The 22,151-nt window shown below is 43.7% G+C and overlaps 1 protein-coding gene across 1 annotated transcript in view; it reads left to right on the forward strand.

Annotated features, from left to right (window-relative positions):
• Positions 1-22,151, forward strand: part of mgat5b (alpha-1,6-mannosylglycoprotein 6-beta-N-acetylglucosaminyltransferase B) — a 1,185,562-nt gene that overhangs the window by 908,418 nt on the left and 254,993 nt on the right. Inside the window, exon 17 of the mRNA XM_078570583.1 lies at positions 10,822-10,953. Coding sequence (XP_078426709.1) covers positions 10,822-10,953 — 132 coding nt within the window. The remainder of the gene's footprint in view (positions 1-10,821; positions 10,954-22,151) is intronic.

Below are 22,151 nucleotides of genomic sequence, written 5' to 3' on the forward strand. Positions count from 1 at the left end.
CATTTAAGACAGAGATAGGGAGATTTTTTTCTCTCAGTGGGTCATTGGTTTATAAATTTTGTTCCCTGGAGAGCAGTGGAGGCAGGGTCATTAAATATTTATAAGGCTAAGTTAGATATATTAATTGTCAATAGAGTTAAAGGGTGTGGGTAGTCAGGAAAGTGGAGTTGAGGCCACAATCAGATCAGCCTATCAAATGGCGGAGCAGGCTCAGGGGGCCAAATGGCCTACTCATGCTCCTAATTCATATGTCCGTATGTAAGCAGATACAAAGTGTTGAGCTGTTGAAAGTTTAAAGAGCACAGATATTGACTATCCACGTGGCCACCCTACGTCCCTACTTGTGTTTAATCCAATGGGCGTGCATTGTCCAAGAAATGACTTGCCCTGCCAGCAATAATATACGCTGCATTTCTTGGCAAGACACTCCTGTGATTTATTCTGAACAATGGCCTGGTATATCTGCAAATACATAGGAAAGTTGTGTGAAGTATTAATCTGTTGCACCAGAAAGTGTTACACTGCCAAATGTTATGCATGTTTGAAAGAGTTGGTGCAGACTCAATTGCTGAATGGCCAGTGTTATATTATTTTATGATTGTATGATAAGCTAGTTGATGTCAATTGTGGTGAAAATAGTGACACAAAAAGTGACTTCAGAGCCTTTACAATGATGAGGAAAATGTTAGAGTTCTCATGATTGATCACTATTAATCCATAGCTGCACATGTGGGAACTTTCAGTGAGGATAGGGTTAGGTCCACCCATGATGCCTTGTTCAGTCAAATAACCTGACAACACTTACTGTTAGGGCAAACATGTTAAGAATGACCATTTGGATAGGGTAGCAGAGGGAATTCTTTATCTATGAAGACTTGTTAATAAGGAATCCACATATCTAGAAGAAGAGCAGGAGGAGGGTAGAAAATTGGCTAACGAAGGAAGAACAGGAAAGAGACAGAGCAACTCCCATTTGTGTGCCTGGAGGATGAATGTGATAGGGCTGGTAGTCATAGTATGAATTTCAGAGATTAAAAATTTTGGTCAACATCTTTCATATCCTTTTAATATCCTGCTCCAGTATCATGTAGTATTTGTAACAGTGTCAAAATAAGACACACTACAGAACAAATGTTTCCTCCTGACTTTAACCATTGTACTTATATGGGCACCAAGATGGCATTGCACACAATCCCATGTATTGTGTTTCCATAGCCACAGTTCCTGTGTGGAATAATCGTTCCAAAAGTAGGGAGTGCAGGATTGATTAATTTTGATTCAGGCCACTAGGTGGTGATGTTCCACTGTCAGTAATCTTGATAAAGTGCATCCTACCTAATGGATGATTTGGAGCACTAAGATATGGGTAAACATGGAAAAATCTTCTGTCCACTGTGTGAATATTGAACAAAGAAGCAAAATGGAAATCAGTTTCATTTTCTAAGAAATGGTCTTAATAGACGTGTGACTAGGTTGCCAGGAAATGTTATCTTTGATTTATGTTTTTGTTTGAATTCAAATCCCTATAAACGTCAGATAAAAAAATAGCCAACTCGTAGATCCAGTTTATTTAATTATTCATTAATCAGTTAAATCTACAGAAAACAGTTGACAAAATGTTGTACACAGGAGAGACTATCTTGCTAAGGCGTAGATATAGGATGATGGTACTTTGGTTCAATGAACGCCTCCTCCAAGCAGTTTTATTTTTGCCTGGAGACCCTGTATGGTGGCTCTCACAAAGATCATTTCTGACTGCAAGAGGGGGATGCGGCTGCTGTCAGAGAGTTGGCATCTTCAAAACCTCAATTTTAATTTTGAATGTTTTTCACCTCCTCACTCTTTGGCATCATAATTCCCTTGCCTAGAAGACATTTCAACCATGAGAAGAATCAACCCCAAACCAAACCCCATCCTGTCCATGCAGGTAGTCCAATCTCCCAAACTTCCAGCACAGGTCACTGTTTGGCAATCAAGAATGAGAATCTGGCCAATATTAGGGGTACTGTAGTCAATTATGCCCCTACCACCATCTTGAAGCTAATTACAGATAGACTGGGAATCAAACCTGAAATTTTTCTGGCTTGGATGGCTTAGCTGTGCACTGTTTTAACCAGCTGTGATATTTATACATCACTTTTTTATTAAAATATTCTCTCTTGAGGGATTATTTTACTTTAAATGTCTCCTCTCCCAAACAATATTCCCTTTAATTGTTATAATTGAATTAGAGATTCATATAACGAGACTTAATTGGAAGAGACTTGATTCATTGAAATTCGATTTGAGTCATACCCATAGTTTATGTAGAGTTAACAGTATCCAATTTTTCTTTCTATTTTAATCTGCTAAGGTTGTGATCTATAAATTTCTAATTTTCAAATTATAAAATGAAATTCGAGAAATACCGGCAATGACAGAACATTTTACAATTATCTGAATGCAATAATCCTAAAGTAATCCTTACGAATTAATGAGTATTAATTTCCAAATCACCAATTGGAGTAGAGGTGGTGTAGTGGTAATGTCACTAGTCTAGTAATATAGAAAACCTAGATGGGTTCAAATCCCACCACAGCATCTGATAGAATTGTTTAAATTCAATCAATGAATCTGGAATTAAAAGCTAGTCTCTGTAATGATGACCATTATTATTGTAAAAGTCCATCTGGTTCACCAATGCCAATTAGGAAAGGAAATCTGCATCCTTTCCTTGTCTGGGCTACGTATGACTTCAGACCCCAAAGCAATATGGTTGATTCTGAAATGGCCTCAAAAGCCACTCAATTGTATCAAACCATTACAAAACCTAAAAGGAATAAAACCAGACAGAATATCCGACATTGACCTAGGCACTGTAAATGACAATGGCAAACTCAACCCTGCAAAGTCCTCCTGACTAACCTCTGGGGGTTTGTGCCAAAATTGGGAGAGCTGTCCCACAGACTAGTCAAGCAACAGCCAGACGTAGTCATACTCGCCAAATTGTACCTTACAATTTCCCAGACACCACCATCACCACCCCTGGGTATGTCCTATCCCACCGGCAGGACAGACCCAACAGAGGTGGTATGCACAGTGGCATACAGACAGGAAGGAGTTTTCCTGGAGTCCTCAACACTGACTCCAGACCTCATGAATTCTCATGGCATCAGGTAAAATATGGGCAATGCAACCTCCTGCTGATAACCACCTACCATGCCACCCCTCAGCTGATGAATCAATACTCCTCCATGTTGAACACAATTTGAAGACAAGTGCTGAGGGTGGCAAGGACACAGAATATACTCTGGGTGGGGAGGGGGGACTTCAATGTCCATCACCAAGAGTGGCTTGGTAGCAGCACTACTGACCGAGCTGCCCAAGTCCTAAAGGACATAACTGCTAGACTGGGTCTGCGGCAGGTAGTGCAGGAAACAACAAGAGAGAAAAACCTACTTGACCTCATCCTTACCTGTCGCAGATGCGTCTATCCAAGGCAGCATAGGTAGGAGTGACTACTGCACAGTCCTTGTAGAGATGAAGTCCTGACTTCACATTGAGGATAACCTCCATCCTGTTGTGTGGTACTATCACTGTGCTAAATGGGATAGATTTCGAGCAGATCTGGCAACTCAAATCTGGCCATCCATTGCACAAAACTACACTCTGTAATCTCATGGTCTGGCATATTCCTTATTCTACCATTACCATCAGGCTGGGAGATCAACCCTGATTCAATGAAAAGTGCAGGAGGGCATGCCAGGAGCAGCACCAGGCATGCCTAAAAATGAGGTGTAAACCTGGTGAAGCTACAACTCAGGACTACTTGCATGCCGAACAGCCTAAGCAGCATGAGATAGACAGAGCTAAGCAATCCCACAACCAACGAATCAGATCTAAGTTCTGCAGTCCTCCATATCCAGTCGTGAATAGTGGTGGACAATTGAACAATTAACTGGAGGAAGAGGCTCCATAAATATCCCCATTCTCAATGATGGGGGAGCCCAGCTCATCATTGCAAAATGCAAGGCTGAAGCATTTGCAACCATCTTCACCTAGAAGTGCCAAGTGGATAATCCATCTTGGCCTTCTCCTAAGGTTCCCAGCATCATAGATGGCAATCTTCTGCCAATTTGATTCACTTCACATGATATCAAGAAATGACTGAAGGCACTGGATCTTGCAAAGGCTATGGGCCCTGACAACATTCTGGCAATAGTACTGAAGACTTGTGTTCTAGATCTAGCCGCATCCATAGCCAAGCTGTTCCAATGCAGCTACAGCACTGGCATATACCTGGCAATGTGGAAAATTGCCCAGGTATGTCCTACCATAATAATTACAGCCCCATCAGTCCACTCTCAATCATCAGCAAAGTGCTGGAAGATGTCATCTACAGTGCTAACAAGCAGTACTTATACAGAAATAACCTGCTCACTGATGGTCATTTTGGGTTCCGCCAGGGCTACTCAGCTCCTGACCTCATTACAGCCTTGGTCCAAACATAGACAAAAGAGCTGAACTCAAGAGGCAATGTGAGAGTGACTGCTTTTGACATCAAGGCAGCATTTGACCTAGCATGGCATTAAGGAGCCCTAGCAAAACTGAAGTCAAAGGTTGGCACCATACCTAGTACAAAGGAAGATAGCAGGGGTTGTTTGAGGTCAATCATCTCAGTCCCAGGATATTGCACAAGGAGTTTCTCAGGGTTGCGTCCTAGGCCCAACCATCTTCAGCTGCTTCATCAATGACCTTCCCTCCATCATAAGGTCTGAAGCGGGGATGTTCGCTGATGTTCAGCACTATTCAGGACTCCTCAGATACTGAGGCAGTCCACATCCATATGCAACATGACCTGGACAACATCCACGGTTGGGCTGATAAGTGGCAAGTGACATTCATGCCACACAAGTGCCAGGCAAGGACCATCCCCAACAAGAAAGAATATAACCATCTCCCCTTAACATTCAATTGCATTACCATCACTGAATTTCTCTCAATCAACATCCTGGGGTTATCATTGATCAGAAACTGAACTGGATGAGCCATATACTATGGCTACAAGAGCAGGTCAAAGGCTGGGAATGCTTTGCAGAGTAGCTCACCTCCTGACTCCCCAAAGCCTGTCCACCATTCTATAAGGCACAAGTCAGGAGTGTGATGAAGTACTCTCCATTTGCCTGGATGAGTGCAGCTCCAACAACAATCAAGAAGCTTGACACCATCCAGGGCAAAGCAGCCTGCTTGATTGGCACCCCATTCACTCCCTCCACAACCTATGCACAGTGGCCGCAGTGTTCACCATCTACAAGATGCAATGCAGGAGCTCACCAAGCTCCTCTGACAGCACCTTCCTAACTCACAACCTCTACCACCTAGAAGGACAAGGGCAGCAGATGAATGAGAACCACCAACTGCAAGTTCCCTTCCAAGCTGCACACCACCTTGACTTTGGACTGTATCACCCTTTGTTCACTGTCGCTGAGTCAAAATCTTGGAACTTGCTTCCCAACAGCACCATGAGTTTACCTACACCACACGGACTGTAGCGGTTCAAGTTTGCAGCTCATCAACACCTTTTCAAGGGATGGAAAATAAATGCTGATCTTTCTAATGATGCCTACATCCCATGAAAGAATAAATTTTAAAAATCTATTACTTTTATTATTTTTATTCTGAGATATTTTTGATTCTGCCCACTTCATAGTCCCACTGAGCTATTGGATTGTCGTAAAAACTCAACTAGTTCACTAGTGTTCTTTAGAGAAGGAAACCTGTTGTCATTACCCAGCATGGCCTATATGTAACTGCAGTCCCACACAAATGTCTTTGGCTCTTCGTTATTCTCTGAAGCAACTGAGCAAGTCAATCAGTTGTATCAAGCCACTCGAATAATTCAGCAAGAAAGTCTACCACCACAGTCTACCAGAAACTGAACTGGGCTAAGCATATAAATACTGTGGCTACAAGAGCAGGTCAGAGGATAGGAATCTTGTGGCGAGTAACTCACCTCCTGACTTCCCAAAACCTGTCCACAATCTACAAGGCACAAGACAGGAGTGTGATGGAATACTCTCCACTTGTCTGGATGAGTGCAGCTCCCACAACACTCAAGAAGCATGACACCGTCCAGGACAAAGCAGCCCACTTGATTGGCACCCCATCCACAAACATTCACTCCCTCCACCACTGACGCACAGTGGCAGCAGTATGTACCATCTACAAGGTGCACTTCAGAAACACACCAAGGCTCCTTAGACAGCACTTTCCAAACCCAATACCACTACCATCTAGAAGGACAAGGGCAGCAGATACATGGGAATACCATCACTTGGAAGTTCCCCTCTAAGCCACTCACCATCCTGATTTGGAAATATATCGCCGTTCCTTCACTGTCACTGGGTCAAAATCCTGGAACTCCCTAACAGGACTGTGGGTGTACCTATACCAGGTGGACTGCAGCGGTTCAAGAAGACAGCTCACCACCACCTTCTGATGGGCAATTAGAATGGGCAATAAATGCTGGCCTAGCCAGCGAAGCCCACATTCCTTGAATGAATATAAAAAACATTCTCAGGGAAATGAGGGTTGGGAGGTTGCAGCCTTGTCAGCAATGCCCACATCCTGAGAACCAATTTTTATAAAATCAAATTTTCTATCTTAGATCTTTTGCCAGGAATAAGTTACGTGCTCTGATCATGCTCTGTAGATTATTTTTATGCATTCCATTATATATTTAGGTCATTTTGTATTATAGAATTATTTGCTCGGCATGCAGGTGTGCACATGACACACGCACTCAGGCGATATTTCGATCGACGGGTGCGTGTGGGAGTCGGCAGCGCACTCACCGACAACTAAGTGGCTTATTAAGACCCTTAATCAATTAATTGAGTACAATTTTTCGCTGCCCATCCAACCATTCAGTTGACGGGCGAGTGGAATGAAAAGGCCAAGTTGCCTTTGCATTTTTGGCGAAACCTCATCCACGGGCAGGATGAGGTTTCAACCAGTGATTTAAAAAATAAAAACTTAATGCAATCCTATTTAACTTGCCCCTGTTCATGTGACAGAGTCACATGAGGGGACATGTTTCCATTATTTTTCATTTCTTTATTTTGAGTGCTGAAAACTCTTCAGCTCCCTGAGGCAGCTATGTGTGCCTCAGGGAACTTTTACTGTGTGCACTCATGCGCATGCGCTAACTTCAGGTCTCGCGCTCCTCCAGCCCCCACCCCAGCAGTGCTGAGCGCTGCAGCGTGCGTTAATTAGCCAGCCAGCGTGAAATCGTGGTCAGGGCCTGATCATAGGCGGTGGCTTCCCGACTACTCCCGGGCCCGCCTGATGAGGGCAAAATTCTGCTCATATATTTTGTCACCAGTTTATTTTGTGTCATCTGCTGATCCATTTGCAGCCCTATCCCATTTTATTATTCTCAGCAATGAATATCCACAAAAACTAAAGTTAAAATATACTTCAAAGGACGTGGACATTGCTGGCAAGGCCAGCATTTGTTGCCCATCACTAATTGCCTTTGAGAAGGCGGTGATGAAGATACTCTCACAGTGTTGTTAGGTGGGGAGTTCATAAAATGAAATGAGGAACAGAAAGTATTGGCTGTGTCTCTCCCTTATCCAGCAACCTCAATACTGCAGTATCTGTAGCTGCATCCCAACACACAGCTTGACTGCGTGCTTAATTTTCTATCAATGAAGATTCATGATTGTCCAATCAATCTTATTTGATTAGGTAGCTAGCTAAAGAAGAATCAATAACATTTCTAACAGCTTGCATCCACATTGGTGAGAATTACGAAGTTCCCTCATTACATGATTTATTGATAATTTTCCTCCTGGAGCTTTGTGCAAGATGAGGCTGAGAGCATGATGTGGATATTCAACATTGTAATTTGTTTGTGTCTCAGAGTGTAAATACAGAAGGCTAGTTTTTTTCCTGTTTATCAGAAATATTTTGACTGTGAAATTGGGCTCCACAGCACCCGTAGTTTTGTCACTACAGGTGTCAATTTGGTAACAAAATGGCATTTGCATCATGCATGCACACTTCTGGCATGCCCATGCTGAATGCCATCATGGTGAGGCCATTAGCACGGCATTATGAGCATGTGTTGGAATTTTGCAAAGTGGGTAGATCATGTTGTTTAGTGTACATCACCAATTTACACTAACACAAACATCTTCAATCTCACCACTCCAGCTAAGACCCTCCCTTAAACATGCATTCAGCAACAGGAAGGACACACCCCTCCCCCAACCCTCCACCACTAATCTTACTTAAAGGGAGCAGCAATCTTCAGCTTAATTTCTGATTAATTTCGACTGGCTCTGTCTGAGTTTATGAAGTGCTTGGTAGTTGCAGAGTTGTTTAAAGTTTGTGAAGTCGACAGGAATTGGTACTTTTTTTTCTTTATTGTTTCATGGGATGTGGGTGTCGCTCATAACACCAGCATTTGTTGCCCATTCTTAATTGCCCTTGAACTGAGTGGCTTGCTAGGCCATTTCAGGGGGAAGTGAAGAGGCAATTCCCCTTTGCTGTGGGTCTGGAGTCATATTTAGGCCAGACCAGGTAAGGATAGCAGATTTTCCTTCCCTAAAGATGAACCAGATGGGTTTTACAGATGATAGGTGTTATGGTCACCATTACTAAGATTAGCTTTATAACTCCAGATTTATTAATTGAATTTGAATTAATTGGATTTGAACCCATATCCCCAGAACATTAGCCAGGGCCTTTGGACTGCCAGTCCAGTGACATTGCTGTGATGTTTTTATAAGGATATAAAGGCACCAATCACTCATAGGGATTGGGTAAACACAAATCTTAACGGCACAGAAGGAGGCCATTCAGCCCATCATGTCTGCACCGGCTCTCCAAATGAGCATTATGACCTAGTGCCATTGCCCTACCTTTTCCCCATACCCTTGCACATTGTTTCTATTCAAATAGTCGTCTAATGTCTTCTTAAATACCTCGATTGGACCTGCCTCCGCCACACTTCCAGGCAGTGCATTCCAGACCCGAGTCACTCGTTGTGTGAAAAAGTTTATTCTCACGTCACACTTGCTTCTTTTGCAAATCATTTTAAATCTGTGCCCTCTCATTCTTGATCCTTTCACGAGTTGGAACAGCTTCTCCCTAACTGCTCTGTCCAGCCCTCTCATGGATTTTGAACATCTCTATCAAATCTCCTCTCAGCCTTCTTCTCTCCAAGGAGAACAGTCCCAGCCTCTACAATCTATCCTCATAGTTGAAGTTTCTCATCCTTGGAACTATTCTTATAAACCTCTTTTGCACTTTCTCCAATGTGTTCACATCCTTCCTATAATGTGGCACCCAGAACTGTACACAATATTCCAGCTGAAGTCTAACGAGTGTCTTATATAAATTCAGCATAACCTCCCTGCTCTTGTACTCTATGCCCCTATTAATAAAGCCCAGGATACAATATGCTTTATTAACTGCTCTTTCCACCTGTCCTACCACTTTCAATGATCTATGTGCATATACACCCAAGTCTTTCTGCTCTTACACCCTCTTCAAATTTTCACCCCTGATTTTATATTGTCTGTCTATCTTCTTCCTACCAAAATGTATCACCTCACACTTCTCCGCATTGAACTTCATCTGCCACCTATCTGCCCACTCCACCAACTTGTCTATGTCCTCTTGAAGTTTCACACCATCCTCCTTGCAGTTCACAGCACTCCCAAGCTTCGTATCATCCGCAAACTTTGAAATTGTCCCCTGCGCACCAAAATCTAGATCATTAATATATATCAGGAAAAGCAAAGGTCCCAATACTGACCCCTGGGGAACTCCACTACAAACCTTCCACCAGCCTGAAAAATATCCATTGATCATTACGCTCTGCTTCCTATTTTTCAGCCAATTTTGTATCCACATTGCTACTGTCCCTTTTATTCCATGAGCAATAACCTTTCTCACAAGTCAGTTATGTGGCACTATGCCAAATGCCTTTTCAAAGTCCATGTACACCATATCGACAGCATTACCCTCATTGACCTTTTCTGTTACCTCTTCAAAAAACTCCATCAAGTTAGTTAAACACGATTTCCCCTTTAGAAAGACATGCTGGCTCTTCCTTATCAACCCATATTTTTCCACGTGGCTACTAATTCTATCCCGAATAATTGTTTCTAGAAGTTAACCTGGCTGGTCTGTAATTGCTAGGCTTATCCTAACAATCTTTGGGGGTTGTGGGTTTATTTATTAAGACTAGGCACATGAGAATAGATATACATGGGTATAAGACTTGAAGACACAAGCAGCAGAACTCTGTCTATGTGTGTCTGCTCAGAAGCAAAATTGAAACTAAAACTGGACTGCATGACACACTTCCCTTCTAGTGATGCAATTCTGCAATCCCTTAAAGGCATATTACAACAATTACCACTACACCACCATCTCCCCCTACATGTGAAGAAGACCTTGGTTCCGATGTCATGGGTTCTGCTTGCTCTCAGTCATGATTGTGATCGTTTGATTGAAAAGGAGATGGAGCAGAGGCAAAAGAGGGACAAGCTGCTTGCAGAGGAAGGAGGTGAATGAGGGGAAGAGCTCTCAACAGAGGACCTTATCCACTCAGGGTTTTCCAGGAGCATTTCTTTTCCTTCAACCTAAGGAAGGAGCAATGTGCATCATATGTGTTTTATAAAAGAGGTGCTCCCAGAACTGGCCCATTTTCTAGCCTAATCCAACTTTTTCCTCATTAGCTTTTATTTGTAAAATCTGCGTTAAAGTAAATGCACTGGTAAATTCACATGCTAATTCTATATATTTATTGTTACTGTTGATTAGTTTCCTAGGTGTCCCTCCTGGGAGGGGAAGCTGTCCTCTGACTGCACCATTGTCCTTTGACATCATTTACACAGATTATCATGGACTTCAACAAATGAAGCAAAACATGGGCCTCTCTTTCAAAAAGTACAAGTAAGTTAGAGTTGAAATTGCCAGAATGTTGACTAGGAAAATGTAAAGTGCAATTGAAAATCAACAAAGTAAAAATACATTTAATCTAATGAATTTTGATTTTGCTGATGTAAATTATATGTCTTTGATAGTTTAACATCCATCCATTTGTATGTGCATATGTACGAAGCCTTTGAGGTTGTGTACGTGAACGAAGGAAATCTGAAGCAGTGGTATCTCATTTCATTTGATCTTGATTATGATTGATTTCTTTCAATGTCGGCCACATTTGGCTGATGACTACTGAACAATTTTAGTTACATAAGAACATAAGAAATAGGAACAGGAGTAGGCCATTCAGCCCCTCAAGCCTGCCCCGCTATTCAATAAGATCATGGCTGATCTGCCCCAGGCCTCAACTCCTCTTTTGTGCCAGCTCCTCATAGCCCTCAACTCCCCGATATTTCAAAAATTTATCTACCTCCTCTTTACCTCCTAATCCACCTCGTTTTAAATAGTTGGTGAAAAAGAACTTTCAATTTACAAGACAGAAAAATGCTGAGTTTCTAAGAATTTTATTCTCATACACCATTTTTAAATCATTTTCATGATGTGATGGAAAATGTATGAAATATCACTGATTAATTTTTAATGTTGTTTTCACTTCGTGGATAATACTTGCCGATCAGTAAAATAAAATGGGTAATAAAGTGGTGAAGAGGGACCTTTAAATCTCCATAAACCTCATCTCTTCAAAGAGGGAATCTATCCTTACCAGCACTTTGCTTGATGGTTGACACAAAAGTGGTTGTTTTGCTCTGCTTGGCATAGCAGCAGCTGTTTTCAATCTTTTTCTCCAAATCTCTCTGTCTAAAGTGGTGAAGAGGGAACACTGAACACTGATTTCAAAGTAACTAATTTCTAGGACTTGCGAATTTTGTGTCTCTGTGACTAGGATTTCTGCTCCCACTTCTTAGTCTGGGCAGTACTTACCTAAAATACAACTGAAAAAGCAGAAAATCTATCAGACTCACTGTAGAAGCAAAAGGAACATAAATATGCTGAAAGGTACACAAATACAATTTTCTATGAGAAGGGAAATCTAAAATGCTGACAAGATTATAACTGGAAATTGATGCTGGAGGAGTATTAATAATGAGCTAATACCATGACCATTCACAATAGGGCTTCAAAATCACAGCCTGAAAACCACAACCCTGGACTTGCTGTCAATGGAATGAACAGCTTTTTATTATCTGATTGTTAACTTACATTCAGCGCACATCAGTCAACTTGTAATGTTTTCATGATGCAAGAACAGAGTTTTGTCAATCCCAGCCAGAAACTAGGGGTAAGCTTTTCAGTTTAGTACTACTGATACAGAGCTGCACAACAGGAACACTTATCTCCAACAAGAGAGAGTCTAACCACAACCCCTTGACAATCAATGGCAATACCATTGCTGAATTCTCCACCGTCATCATCCTGAGAGGTACCATTGACCAGCAACTTAACTGGACCAGCCACATACATACTCTGGCAACATGAGCAAGTCAGAGGCTGTATATTCTGCGGTGAGTAACTCATCTCCTGACTCCCAGTCCCTTTACACCATCTACAATGCATGAGTCAGAAGTATTAGGGAATACTCTCCATTTTTTTCACTCATGGGATGTGGGCACCGCTGGCTAGGCCCAACATTTATTGCCCATCCCTAACTGCCCTCATTCAGATGGCATTTCAGAGTTAACCATATTGCTGTGCGTCTGGAGTCACATGTAGGCCAGGCCAGGTAAGGATAGCAGATTTCCTTCCCTAAAGGACATTAGTGAACCAGATGGGTTTTTATGACATTCGGCAATGGTTTTGTGATCAGCATCATACTTTTACTTCCATATTTCACCATCTGTCATGGTGGGATTCAAGCTCAGGGCCCCAGAGCATTACCTTGGGTCTCTGGAATACTAGTCCAGTGACGATGCCACTATGCCACCGCCTCCAACAACATTCAAGAAGTTTGACGCCATCCAGGATAAAGCAGCCTGCTTGATTAGCACCCCATCCACCACCTTAATCATTCACACACTCCACCACTGAAGTACCATGACTACAGTGTGTACCATATACAAGATGCTCTGCAGCAACTCATCAAAGCTTTTCCAAAAACTTGTGACCTCTCCAACTCAGAAGGTCAAGGACAGCAGGGACGTGGAGCAGTTGAGCATGTTTCCCTCCAAGTCACACATCATCCTGACTTGGAAATATCATCATTCCTTCATTGCCACTGAGCTGAAATTCTGGAATTCCTGACCTAAGGGCACTCTAGGAGTACTGTAACCACACAGACTGCAGCAGTTCAGTAAGGTAGCTCACCACCACCTTCTCAAGGGCAGTTATGAATGGACAGTGAATGCTGGCCTAGCCAGCAACACCCGCATCCTGTGAATGAATGAAAATAATTGGGAATTTAATGCAGAGGTTAATGCCACCCAATTTGCAGCACCATAATTGCCTGTCCATTAATATTATGAGCTTTCAAGCTGAATTACCTATGTGCACTCTTGTTGGCATAGCTCTACAGCACAAACAGTAAGTCATATATTTTCGTCTTGCAATAAAAGCCTTGACTAGAGTGTCCAATCACATATACCATCCTGGCACAACCTCCTCAGAATGACAAAGCATAGGATTGAGATAAATGGATATTAGACATCTTACGCAACACGCAACACTCACATATAAATTCTTCAGGAAAGTTTGCTTTCCCACCTCTGCTTTTAGTGTCATGGATGCTCTCGTATCATCAAAATGCCACTTTTCATTTTGCTGATGACACTACCCTGTACAGACTGCTTCCCAGCTGAAAGACAAGTAGCAACTGAATCACTGTAGACAAAATTGTATAGTGGCAGAAAACAGTGTTGAATGTCAAGAAGACCAAGTCAGTTCCTCTGTTGAGAAAGATTAATCACACTATAGGTTCCCTTTCTGCACTGATAATAAAAGCAGATGCTGAAGCACTCTAATTCTGCTTTGGGCTGCATTGGAGTGCTTCAGTTGGAGTTTGGTGAGGGAGGGGCTTTTAAGGGCTCATTTCTATCTAAAGTCTAATCTCTCTTTAATTTAGCAACTAACTAGTAGTTGCTCTTTAGATTGGGAGGTGAGTTTTAGTCCAACCTTAAAACAGGGGTTATACAGGCTCTGCTTGCAGTTGCAAGTAGTAAATTAGTTAACTGGCTTAAACAGGTTTGCAGAAGCTAGATTCAGACAGCATAAAAGCAAGCCGTCTACAGTGCTGCTTTTGTCTGTACTGGAGTGTTGCTTTGGGCAACATTAGAGTGCTTTAATTGGAGTTTATTGAGAGAGGGAGTTTGCTGAAGAGGGGAAGGTGATCCTTTCATTTTCTACCTTTCCTCATTAAGAAGAGCAGCATCCTTGATAAGTAGGATCTGGTGAGCATTTCTTCTTCTTTCCTTAATATTCTCTAAACTAGAGGAAGTAAAAGTAAAGGGGCTAATTTAAGGGTAAATCATGGCAGGGCAGCTCAGCCAAGTGGAATACTCCTCCTGTGTGATGTGGGAAATCAGGGACACTTCCAGTGTCCAGGGCAACCATGTGAGCAAGAAGTGCCTCAAGCTGCAGCTACTCAAAATCGTGTTTCAGAGCTGGAGCTGCAGCTGGAGTCACTGCGGAGCATCCACTAGGATGAGATATTCACGGGTAGCACATAGTGAGATGGTCACGCAGCAGGAAAAGAGTGCACGGGCAGAAAGGGAATGGTTGACCGCCAGACAGAGTAAAAGCACTAGGCAGGTAGTGCATGAGTCCCTTCCCCTCTCCAACGGATTTTCCATTTTGGCTACTGCTGGGGGGGATGGTTTCTCAGGGGAATGCAGCAAAAGCCAAGTCCATAGCACCACAAGTGACACAGCTGCACAGAGTGGGGCAAAAAGAGTGGGAGAGCAATAGTGATAGGGGATTTTATCGTAAGGGGAACAGATAGACGTTTCTGTGGCCACAGACATAACACCAGGATGGCATATTGCCTCCCAGGTGCCAGGGTGAAGGATGTCACTGAGCGGCTGCAGGACATTCTGAAGGGGGAGGATGAACAGCAAGAGGTTGTGGTCCATATCGGTACCAACGACATAGGTAAAAGGAGGGATAAAGTCCTGAAAGCAGAAGATAGAGAGCTAGGAAATAAATTAAAAAGCAGGATCTCAGTAGTAATCTCAGGATTACTCCCAATGCCATGTGCTAGCGAGATCAGGAATAGGAGACTAGACCAGATGAATGTGAGGCTGGAGGGACGGTTTAGGAGGGAGAATTTAGATTCCTGAGGTATTGGGGCTGATTTGGGGGAAGGTGGGACCTATACAAGCTGGTTGGGTTGCACCCCAGCAGGACTGGGGCCAAAATCTCCGCAGGGGTATTTGCTAGTACTGCGGAGGAGGGTTTAAACTAGGTTGGCAGGGGGATGGTAACCTGAGTGGGGAGACACAAGAAAGGGAAACAAAGATAGGAATGAAAGACAAAACAGTTGAAAGCAAAAGTGGAAGGTAAGGGAAACAAGGGCTAGCAGCAAATAGAGCCATAGTACAAAAATATGCATAAAAATATTAAAAAGACAAGTCTAAAGGCACAGTGTCTGAATGCATGGAGCATCTGCAATAAGGTAGATGAATTAACAGCACTAATAGATGTAAATGAGTACGATATGATTGCGATTGTGGAGACATGGTTGCAGGGTGATCAAGACTAGGAACTGAATATCCAGGGGTACTCGACATTTAGGACAGACAGGCAAAAAGGAAAAGGAGGTAGTGTGGTGTTGTTAGTTAAGGATGAAACCAGTGTGATAGTGAGAGAGGACATTGGCTCAGAAAATCTGGATGTAGAATCAGTCTGGGTGGAGCTAAGATGCAACAAAGGGCAGAAAACATTAGTGGGAGTTATCTATAAGCCTCCAAACAGTAGTGATGAGGTAGGGGATGGCATTAAACAGGAAATTAGAGATGCATGTAACAAGGGTGCTACAGTGATCATGGGTGACTTTAATTTACATATAGACTGGGCAAACCAAGTTAGCAATAATACTGTGGTGGATGTATTCCTGGACTGTGTATGAGATGGTATTTTATACCAGCACGTCGAGGAACCGACTAGGGAACAGGCTATCCTAGGTTTGGTATTGTGCAATGAGAAGGGCTTAATTGATAATCTTGTTGTGTGGGGCCCTTTAGAGAACGGTGACCATAACATGATAGAATTCTTCATTAGGTTGGAAAGTGAAGTAGTCCGATCTGAAACAAGGGTCCTAAATCTTAATAAAGAAAACTGCGAAGGTATGAGGCATGAGTTAACTAAGATAGATTGGGGAACTTCATTAAAAGGCATATAGACAATGGTTAATATTTAAGGAACAAAAGTATGCATTGCAATGGTTATACATTCCTTTCAGGTGCAAAAACACAACAGGAAAAGCGGCCCAACAAAAGAAATTAAGGATAATATTAGATCCAAAGAAGAGTCATATAAAGTTGCTAGAAAAAGTAGGAAACCTGAGGATTGGGAGCAGTTTAGAATTCAGGAGAGGAAGACCAGGAGATTGATTAAGAGGGGAAAAATAGGGTATGAGAGTAAACTTGCAAGGAACATAAAAGTGGACTGTAAAAGCTTCTAAAAGTGTGTAAAACAAAAAAGATTAGTGGAGACAAACGTAGGTCCCTTACAGTCTGAAGTGGGAGAATTTCTAATAGAGAACATGGAAGTGGCAGAGCAATTAAACAAATACTTTAGTTCTATCTTCACAGAGGAAGACACAAATAACTTCCCAGAAATACGAGGGAACCAAGGGTCTGGTGAGAAAGAGGAATTGAAGGAAATTAGTATTATTAAAACAATATTGCTGGAGAAATTAATGGGACTGAAAGCCAATAAATCCCCAGGGACCAATAATCTATATCCCAAGGTACTAAAGGAGGTGGCCTTGGAAATAATGGATGTGTTGGTTGTCATCTTCCAAAATTTTGCAGATTCTGGAACAGTCCTGGCAGGTTGGAGGGTGGTAAATGTAACCTCATTATTTAAAAAAGGAGAGAGGGAGAAAACAGTGAATTACAGACCCTGGTTAGCCTAACATCAGTAGTAGGAAAAATGCTAGAGTCTATTATAAAGAATGTGATAACAGGACACTTAGAAACTATCAACGGGGTTAGACAAAGTCAACATGGATTTATGAAAGGGAAGTGATGTTTGACAAACCTGTTGGAGTTTTCTGAGGATATAACTAGCAGAATAGATAAGAGAGAACTAAAGAACGTGGTGTATTTGGATTTTCAGAAAGCTTTTGATAAAGTCCCACATAAGAGGTTAGTGTGTAAAATTAAAGTGCTTGGGATGGGGGTAATATATTGGCATGGATTGAAAATTGGTTAACCGACAGGAAACAGAGTAGAAATAAATGGGACTTTTTTGGAGTGGCAGGTGATGACTGGTGGGCTACTGCAGGGGTCAGTGCTTGGGCCTCAGCTATTAACGATATATAAGAATGACTTGGATGAGGGAACCAAATGTAATATTTCCAAGTTTGCTGACGACATGAAACTTGGTGGAAATATGAACAATGAGGAGGGTGCTAAGAGGCTTCAAGGTGATTTAGACAAGTTGAGTGAGTGGGCAAATACATGGCAGATGCAGTATAACGTGGATAAGTGTGAAGTTATCCATTTCAGTAGGAAAAACAGAATGGCAGAGTAATATATAATGGTGATAGATTGGGAAATGTTGATGTACAAAGGGACCTGGGTGTCCTTGCACACCAATCACTGAAAGCAAGCAAGCAGTTAAGAAGGCAAATGGTATGTTTGGCCTTCATTGCGAGAGGACTTGAGCACAGGAGCAAGGATGTGTTACTGCAGCTGTACAGGGCCTTGGTGAGACCACACCTGGAGTATTGTGTGCAATGTTGGTCTCCTTACCTAAGAACAGATATACTTGCAATCGACGGAGTGCAACGAAGATTCACTAGATTGATTCCTGGGATAGCAGGATTTTCGTATGGGGAGAGATTTGGCCGACTAGGCCTGTGTTCACTGGAGTTTAGAAGAATGAGAGAAGATCTCATTGAAACATATAAAATTCTGACGGGGTTGGACAGACTGGATGCAGGGATGATACTTCCTCTGGCTGGGGGGTCGAGAAACAAGAGGTCACAGTCTCAGGATATGGGGTAGACCATTTAGGACCGAGATGAGGAGAAACTTCTTCACTCAGAGGGTAGTGAACCCAGGGAATTCTCTACCATAAAAGGCTGTGGAGACTAAGTTGCTGAATATATTTAAGAAGATAATAGATAGATTTCTGAACTCCAAAGCCATCAAGGGGTATGGGGAGAGTGCTGGAATACAGTGTTTAGATAGAGGATCAGCCATGATCATATTGAATGGTGGAGCAGGCTCAAAAGGCCAAATGACCTGCTCCTGCTTCTATTTTCTATGTTCCTATATTTCTATTTAGGTTCCTAGTTTCCTAATCAGATTCAACTACTTTGCAGCAAAAAAACAAAAAATCAAAAATAGCAGTACAATCTAGCACCGGAGTGTAAAACCTCCAGAAAGCACAATATTACTTGTCTCTATTTACAAGTTTAATTTTCCTATAACCTACAGAACCTATTCTTGCCCAATAATGGAATCTTCTTCGTGAGTTCTGTGACTGAAGGCAGGTTTGACCTATAGTGCCACAACCTCCACCATGGGTAGGGTAAGGAGGCAGATCAAGAGTCCACCCCAGCCGGAATGGGGATCGAACCCCACGCTGTTGGTACCAATCTGATCCAGATCGGTTGTCCAGCCAACTCAGCAACCGGCTCCCCAAGAAGCCTGAGTTGCTGTGGCAACATGCATTTCACATGCATGTTTTAGCCTTTAGCTATGGATAATGAGGGTAAGAGGTTCCAACCTTCTTTCCATCGTGTGGTTGACCAGGAATCTCCCCTACTCTTGCTGCCTGCCATTGGTGTGCGTTGGAAACATTTGCAAGTTGATACTCAACCTGTTTGGCTGTGTTATGAATGCACCTTCCTTGCACATCAAGTCCTGGGCCGAGTGGCAGGCGTGTTTGGCAGCATGAGTAGACAATATGGTGAGAATGCCAAAAATCGGTTTTACGCCATCGTGAAACCAGTTTGCGATCGCCCACTCCGCCTGTCAAAGGCAGACTGCATTTCCTGCCGTCCAACGTTGGGAACTTAATTTTAATGTATTTGCCTGCTATTATTATGCCCGCATGCCAGAATCATTCCCTTACAAATTTACCTCCCACGTCGGTGTGACTACAGAACGGCGTGATGTACAACTGCCTTTAAAAGGCATGCACCTGGCGAGCTGAATTTCGAGGGGATCTCAGAGGTGAGTGTACACATCCTTGCACAGCGCTCACGAGGATCGCTCATAGAACATCAAGGAAGAAGCACCGCACATTTGGAGGGGTGTGGGTGGGCACAGGCAAGTTGCTTTTTCCTAGCCGGCTTTCAATGCAGTACCGAGGCAAGGGCTCCAATCGGGTGGGGCCAACGGCGGGGGCAAGGCAGCACAGACTAATGGAAGTACACAAGCACATGCCGAGGTGGGGCAGGCTGAGGGAAGCAGCTACATACTTGGAAAAGCTTGTCAAAAGTGAGCATTCTTCCGCAGCTGGGACCATTCAGCAACAGTTCCATTGACATGCTTGGAGTTGGGCCTCTGAAGCATTTCTGCCCACTCAAGCTACGCAAAAGCATGAATATGCCACCAAATGCTCCAGAACTTTTCATCCCTCGGGTACAGACTGCATATTAATGTGTATTTTAGGGGACAATTGCGGAACAATTGGACAACTGAGCAAGTTGTAGAATCCCCTTGTGAAAGATGGCCATGGCACAATCACTGGTGGAGGTGCTCAGAGCCCCTGATAATGCCTTTATTCATGTTTGGACCAATATCCCTCATGGCTGAAGCCTTGCTGTGTGTTAGGAGAATGCCTGTGCCTGAGCTGAGAGCACAGCCTGCAGTCCAGTGGGCAAAGCTACCACCAATCAGTCAAGTGGAGTGAAGCAGAGGTGGGTGGGGTTTCAGACAGCCATGAAGTGCTCTACACAATGGCCATCCAAGCACTTCCTTGGCTACATGAAGGGGCCTGGAGATGCAGCTGAAGACGGAGGCTTAGCCTAGAGAGGTCCCTAGGACACATTTGCTAACCCACACGTCTCCCTTTTTGATCCTGCAGGAGGAGAACATCAGGATTATACAGCCTGGTGATCTAGTGGTATGCCTCATGGCTTACAGAGAGCAGACAGAAAGGAGAAGAGTGTGACGGAGGCATCTGGCACGCCAATGGGAGGAGCATCACCCTCAAGATGAAAATCCGCAGGGCCTCCTGCGCACGCAGCTGAAGATCCACAGCGAGCCGTCGCTTGTAGACACCTCGCTGGACCCAGTGTCTATAGACAGCGCTTGCCATTCCTGCAGATGACTGAAAACCAGTGTCGCCGAAGACTCTGCATATCTAGGGAACTGGTCGGTCACATAGACCACCTGCTGCAGGATTTGATGCCACGGGGACATGGAAGGCACCCACTGCCAGTGGCTGTGAAAGTGACCCCGGCGCTCAATTTTTTTATGCCAGTGGCTCTTTCCAGGGCTCCACAAGTGATCTCACAAGTCTCCACACACAAGTGTATCCAGGAGGTCACGGACCCCATCTTCACGAAGGCACAGAACTTTGTGCATTTCAACCGGGATCAGGCAAGCCAGGGAGCAAGAGCATAAGGATTTGCACAAATCTCTGGTTTTTCACAGGTGCAGGGGGCCATCGACTGCACTCATGTGGTGCTTAGATCCCTGTGGCAACAAGTAGTCCACTACATCAACCACAAGAGCTTCCACTCGCTGAATGTTCAGCTGGTCTGCAACCACCATTAATGCATCTCTCAGGTCTGCTCATGATTCCCAGGGAGTGTCCACAACTCCTACATCGTCAGCACGTCTCAGATCCCTGACACCTTCCAGTATCCACAGAGGCAGTAGGGTTGGCTCCTCGGGGACAAGGGCTACCCACAGAGGAAGTGGCTGATGACGCCCATGCGGCGGCCTCAGACTGCAGGTATGATGAGGTTCATGCCGCAACCCGGACTTTAATGGAGCAAACGATAGGCACATTAAAAATGAGGTTCCAATGTCTCAACAGGTCTGTTGGAGCACTGGAATACAGTCCCTGGAGGGTTTTGTGCATCAGCATAGCTTGCTGCATGCTACACAACCTGGTGCTGCAACATGGGGAGGAGCTGGCTGAAGAGGAGATGGAGGAACTGCATGTCTCCTCCAATGAGGAGGAGGTCGAAGGGGATGATGGTGATGAGGTCCTCGAAAGTGATGATGGCCAGACCAGGTAGGCATGCTTGGGAGGCCCACATAGCCACAAGATTCATGGAGGATGATGACAAGATGCAGTGAGGACAGTCCTGACATCCTCACCTTGCAGCTGTGAAAGTTTGACTCCTGTGTGCACATACCCTCAGTGCTCAGGCTCATGTCTGGAGATGCAGCAGAGGCCCCAATAGTCTCAAAATTCCAGGAGGATGATGATGACATGCAGTGAAGACACTTATAGATCTTCACATTGCCCCTGTGAACATCTGACTCCTGTTTGGCTAATGACAGGAGATGTGGCCATGAAACTTTAAGCGCACCTGATCCTTTGGCAACCTTGATCATCTGTACCCTTCAGGACCACATAGTCACCGGTCATAGGTGCTGAAGAGATAGGGGGGCAAGCCCCACCTCAAAGTTGCTGAGAGGCCACAGAGAATAACAGAACTCAGTGATGTCTGCCCACGATATCCTGGCAGCAATGACAAGCACCAACGAGGAACAGGCGTCACTGATGTGTCCAGTGAGTGTGAAGCCAGACCATCACTTTGGTCTGAAGGTTACACACTGTACAGGGAAGAGGCCCTGAACTGAGACACTTGCCTTTACCTTGTGCAGGAACCAAAGTTTCACATTTGAATGGCATGAACACTGCTCATCATAACAAGGAGCCATAGACAAGGAGGCATTCTTGGAGTTTATTTATGATTGTGAACCTTATGCACAAATGATTAACACCTGGGTCCATGCGGTGCAACTACGTGCTCTTAACCTTCCTAACCCTGCCACTACGTCTTGGTGCTCCCCTGA

This window comes from Cetorhinus maximus, chromosome 24, assembly GCF_964194155.1.
Source record: "Cetorhinus maximus chromosome 24, sCetMax3.hap1.1, whole genome shotgun sequence".
NCBI lineage: Eukaryota > Metazoa > Chordata > Chondrichthyes > Lamniformes > Cetorhinidae > Cetorhinus > Cetorhinus maximus.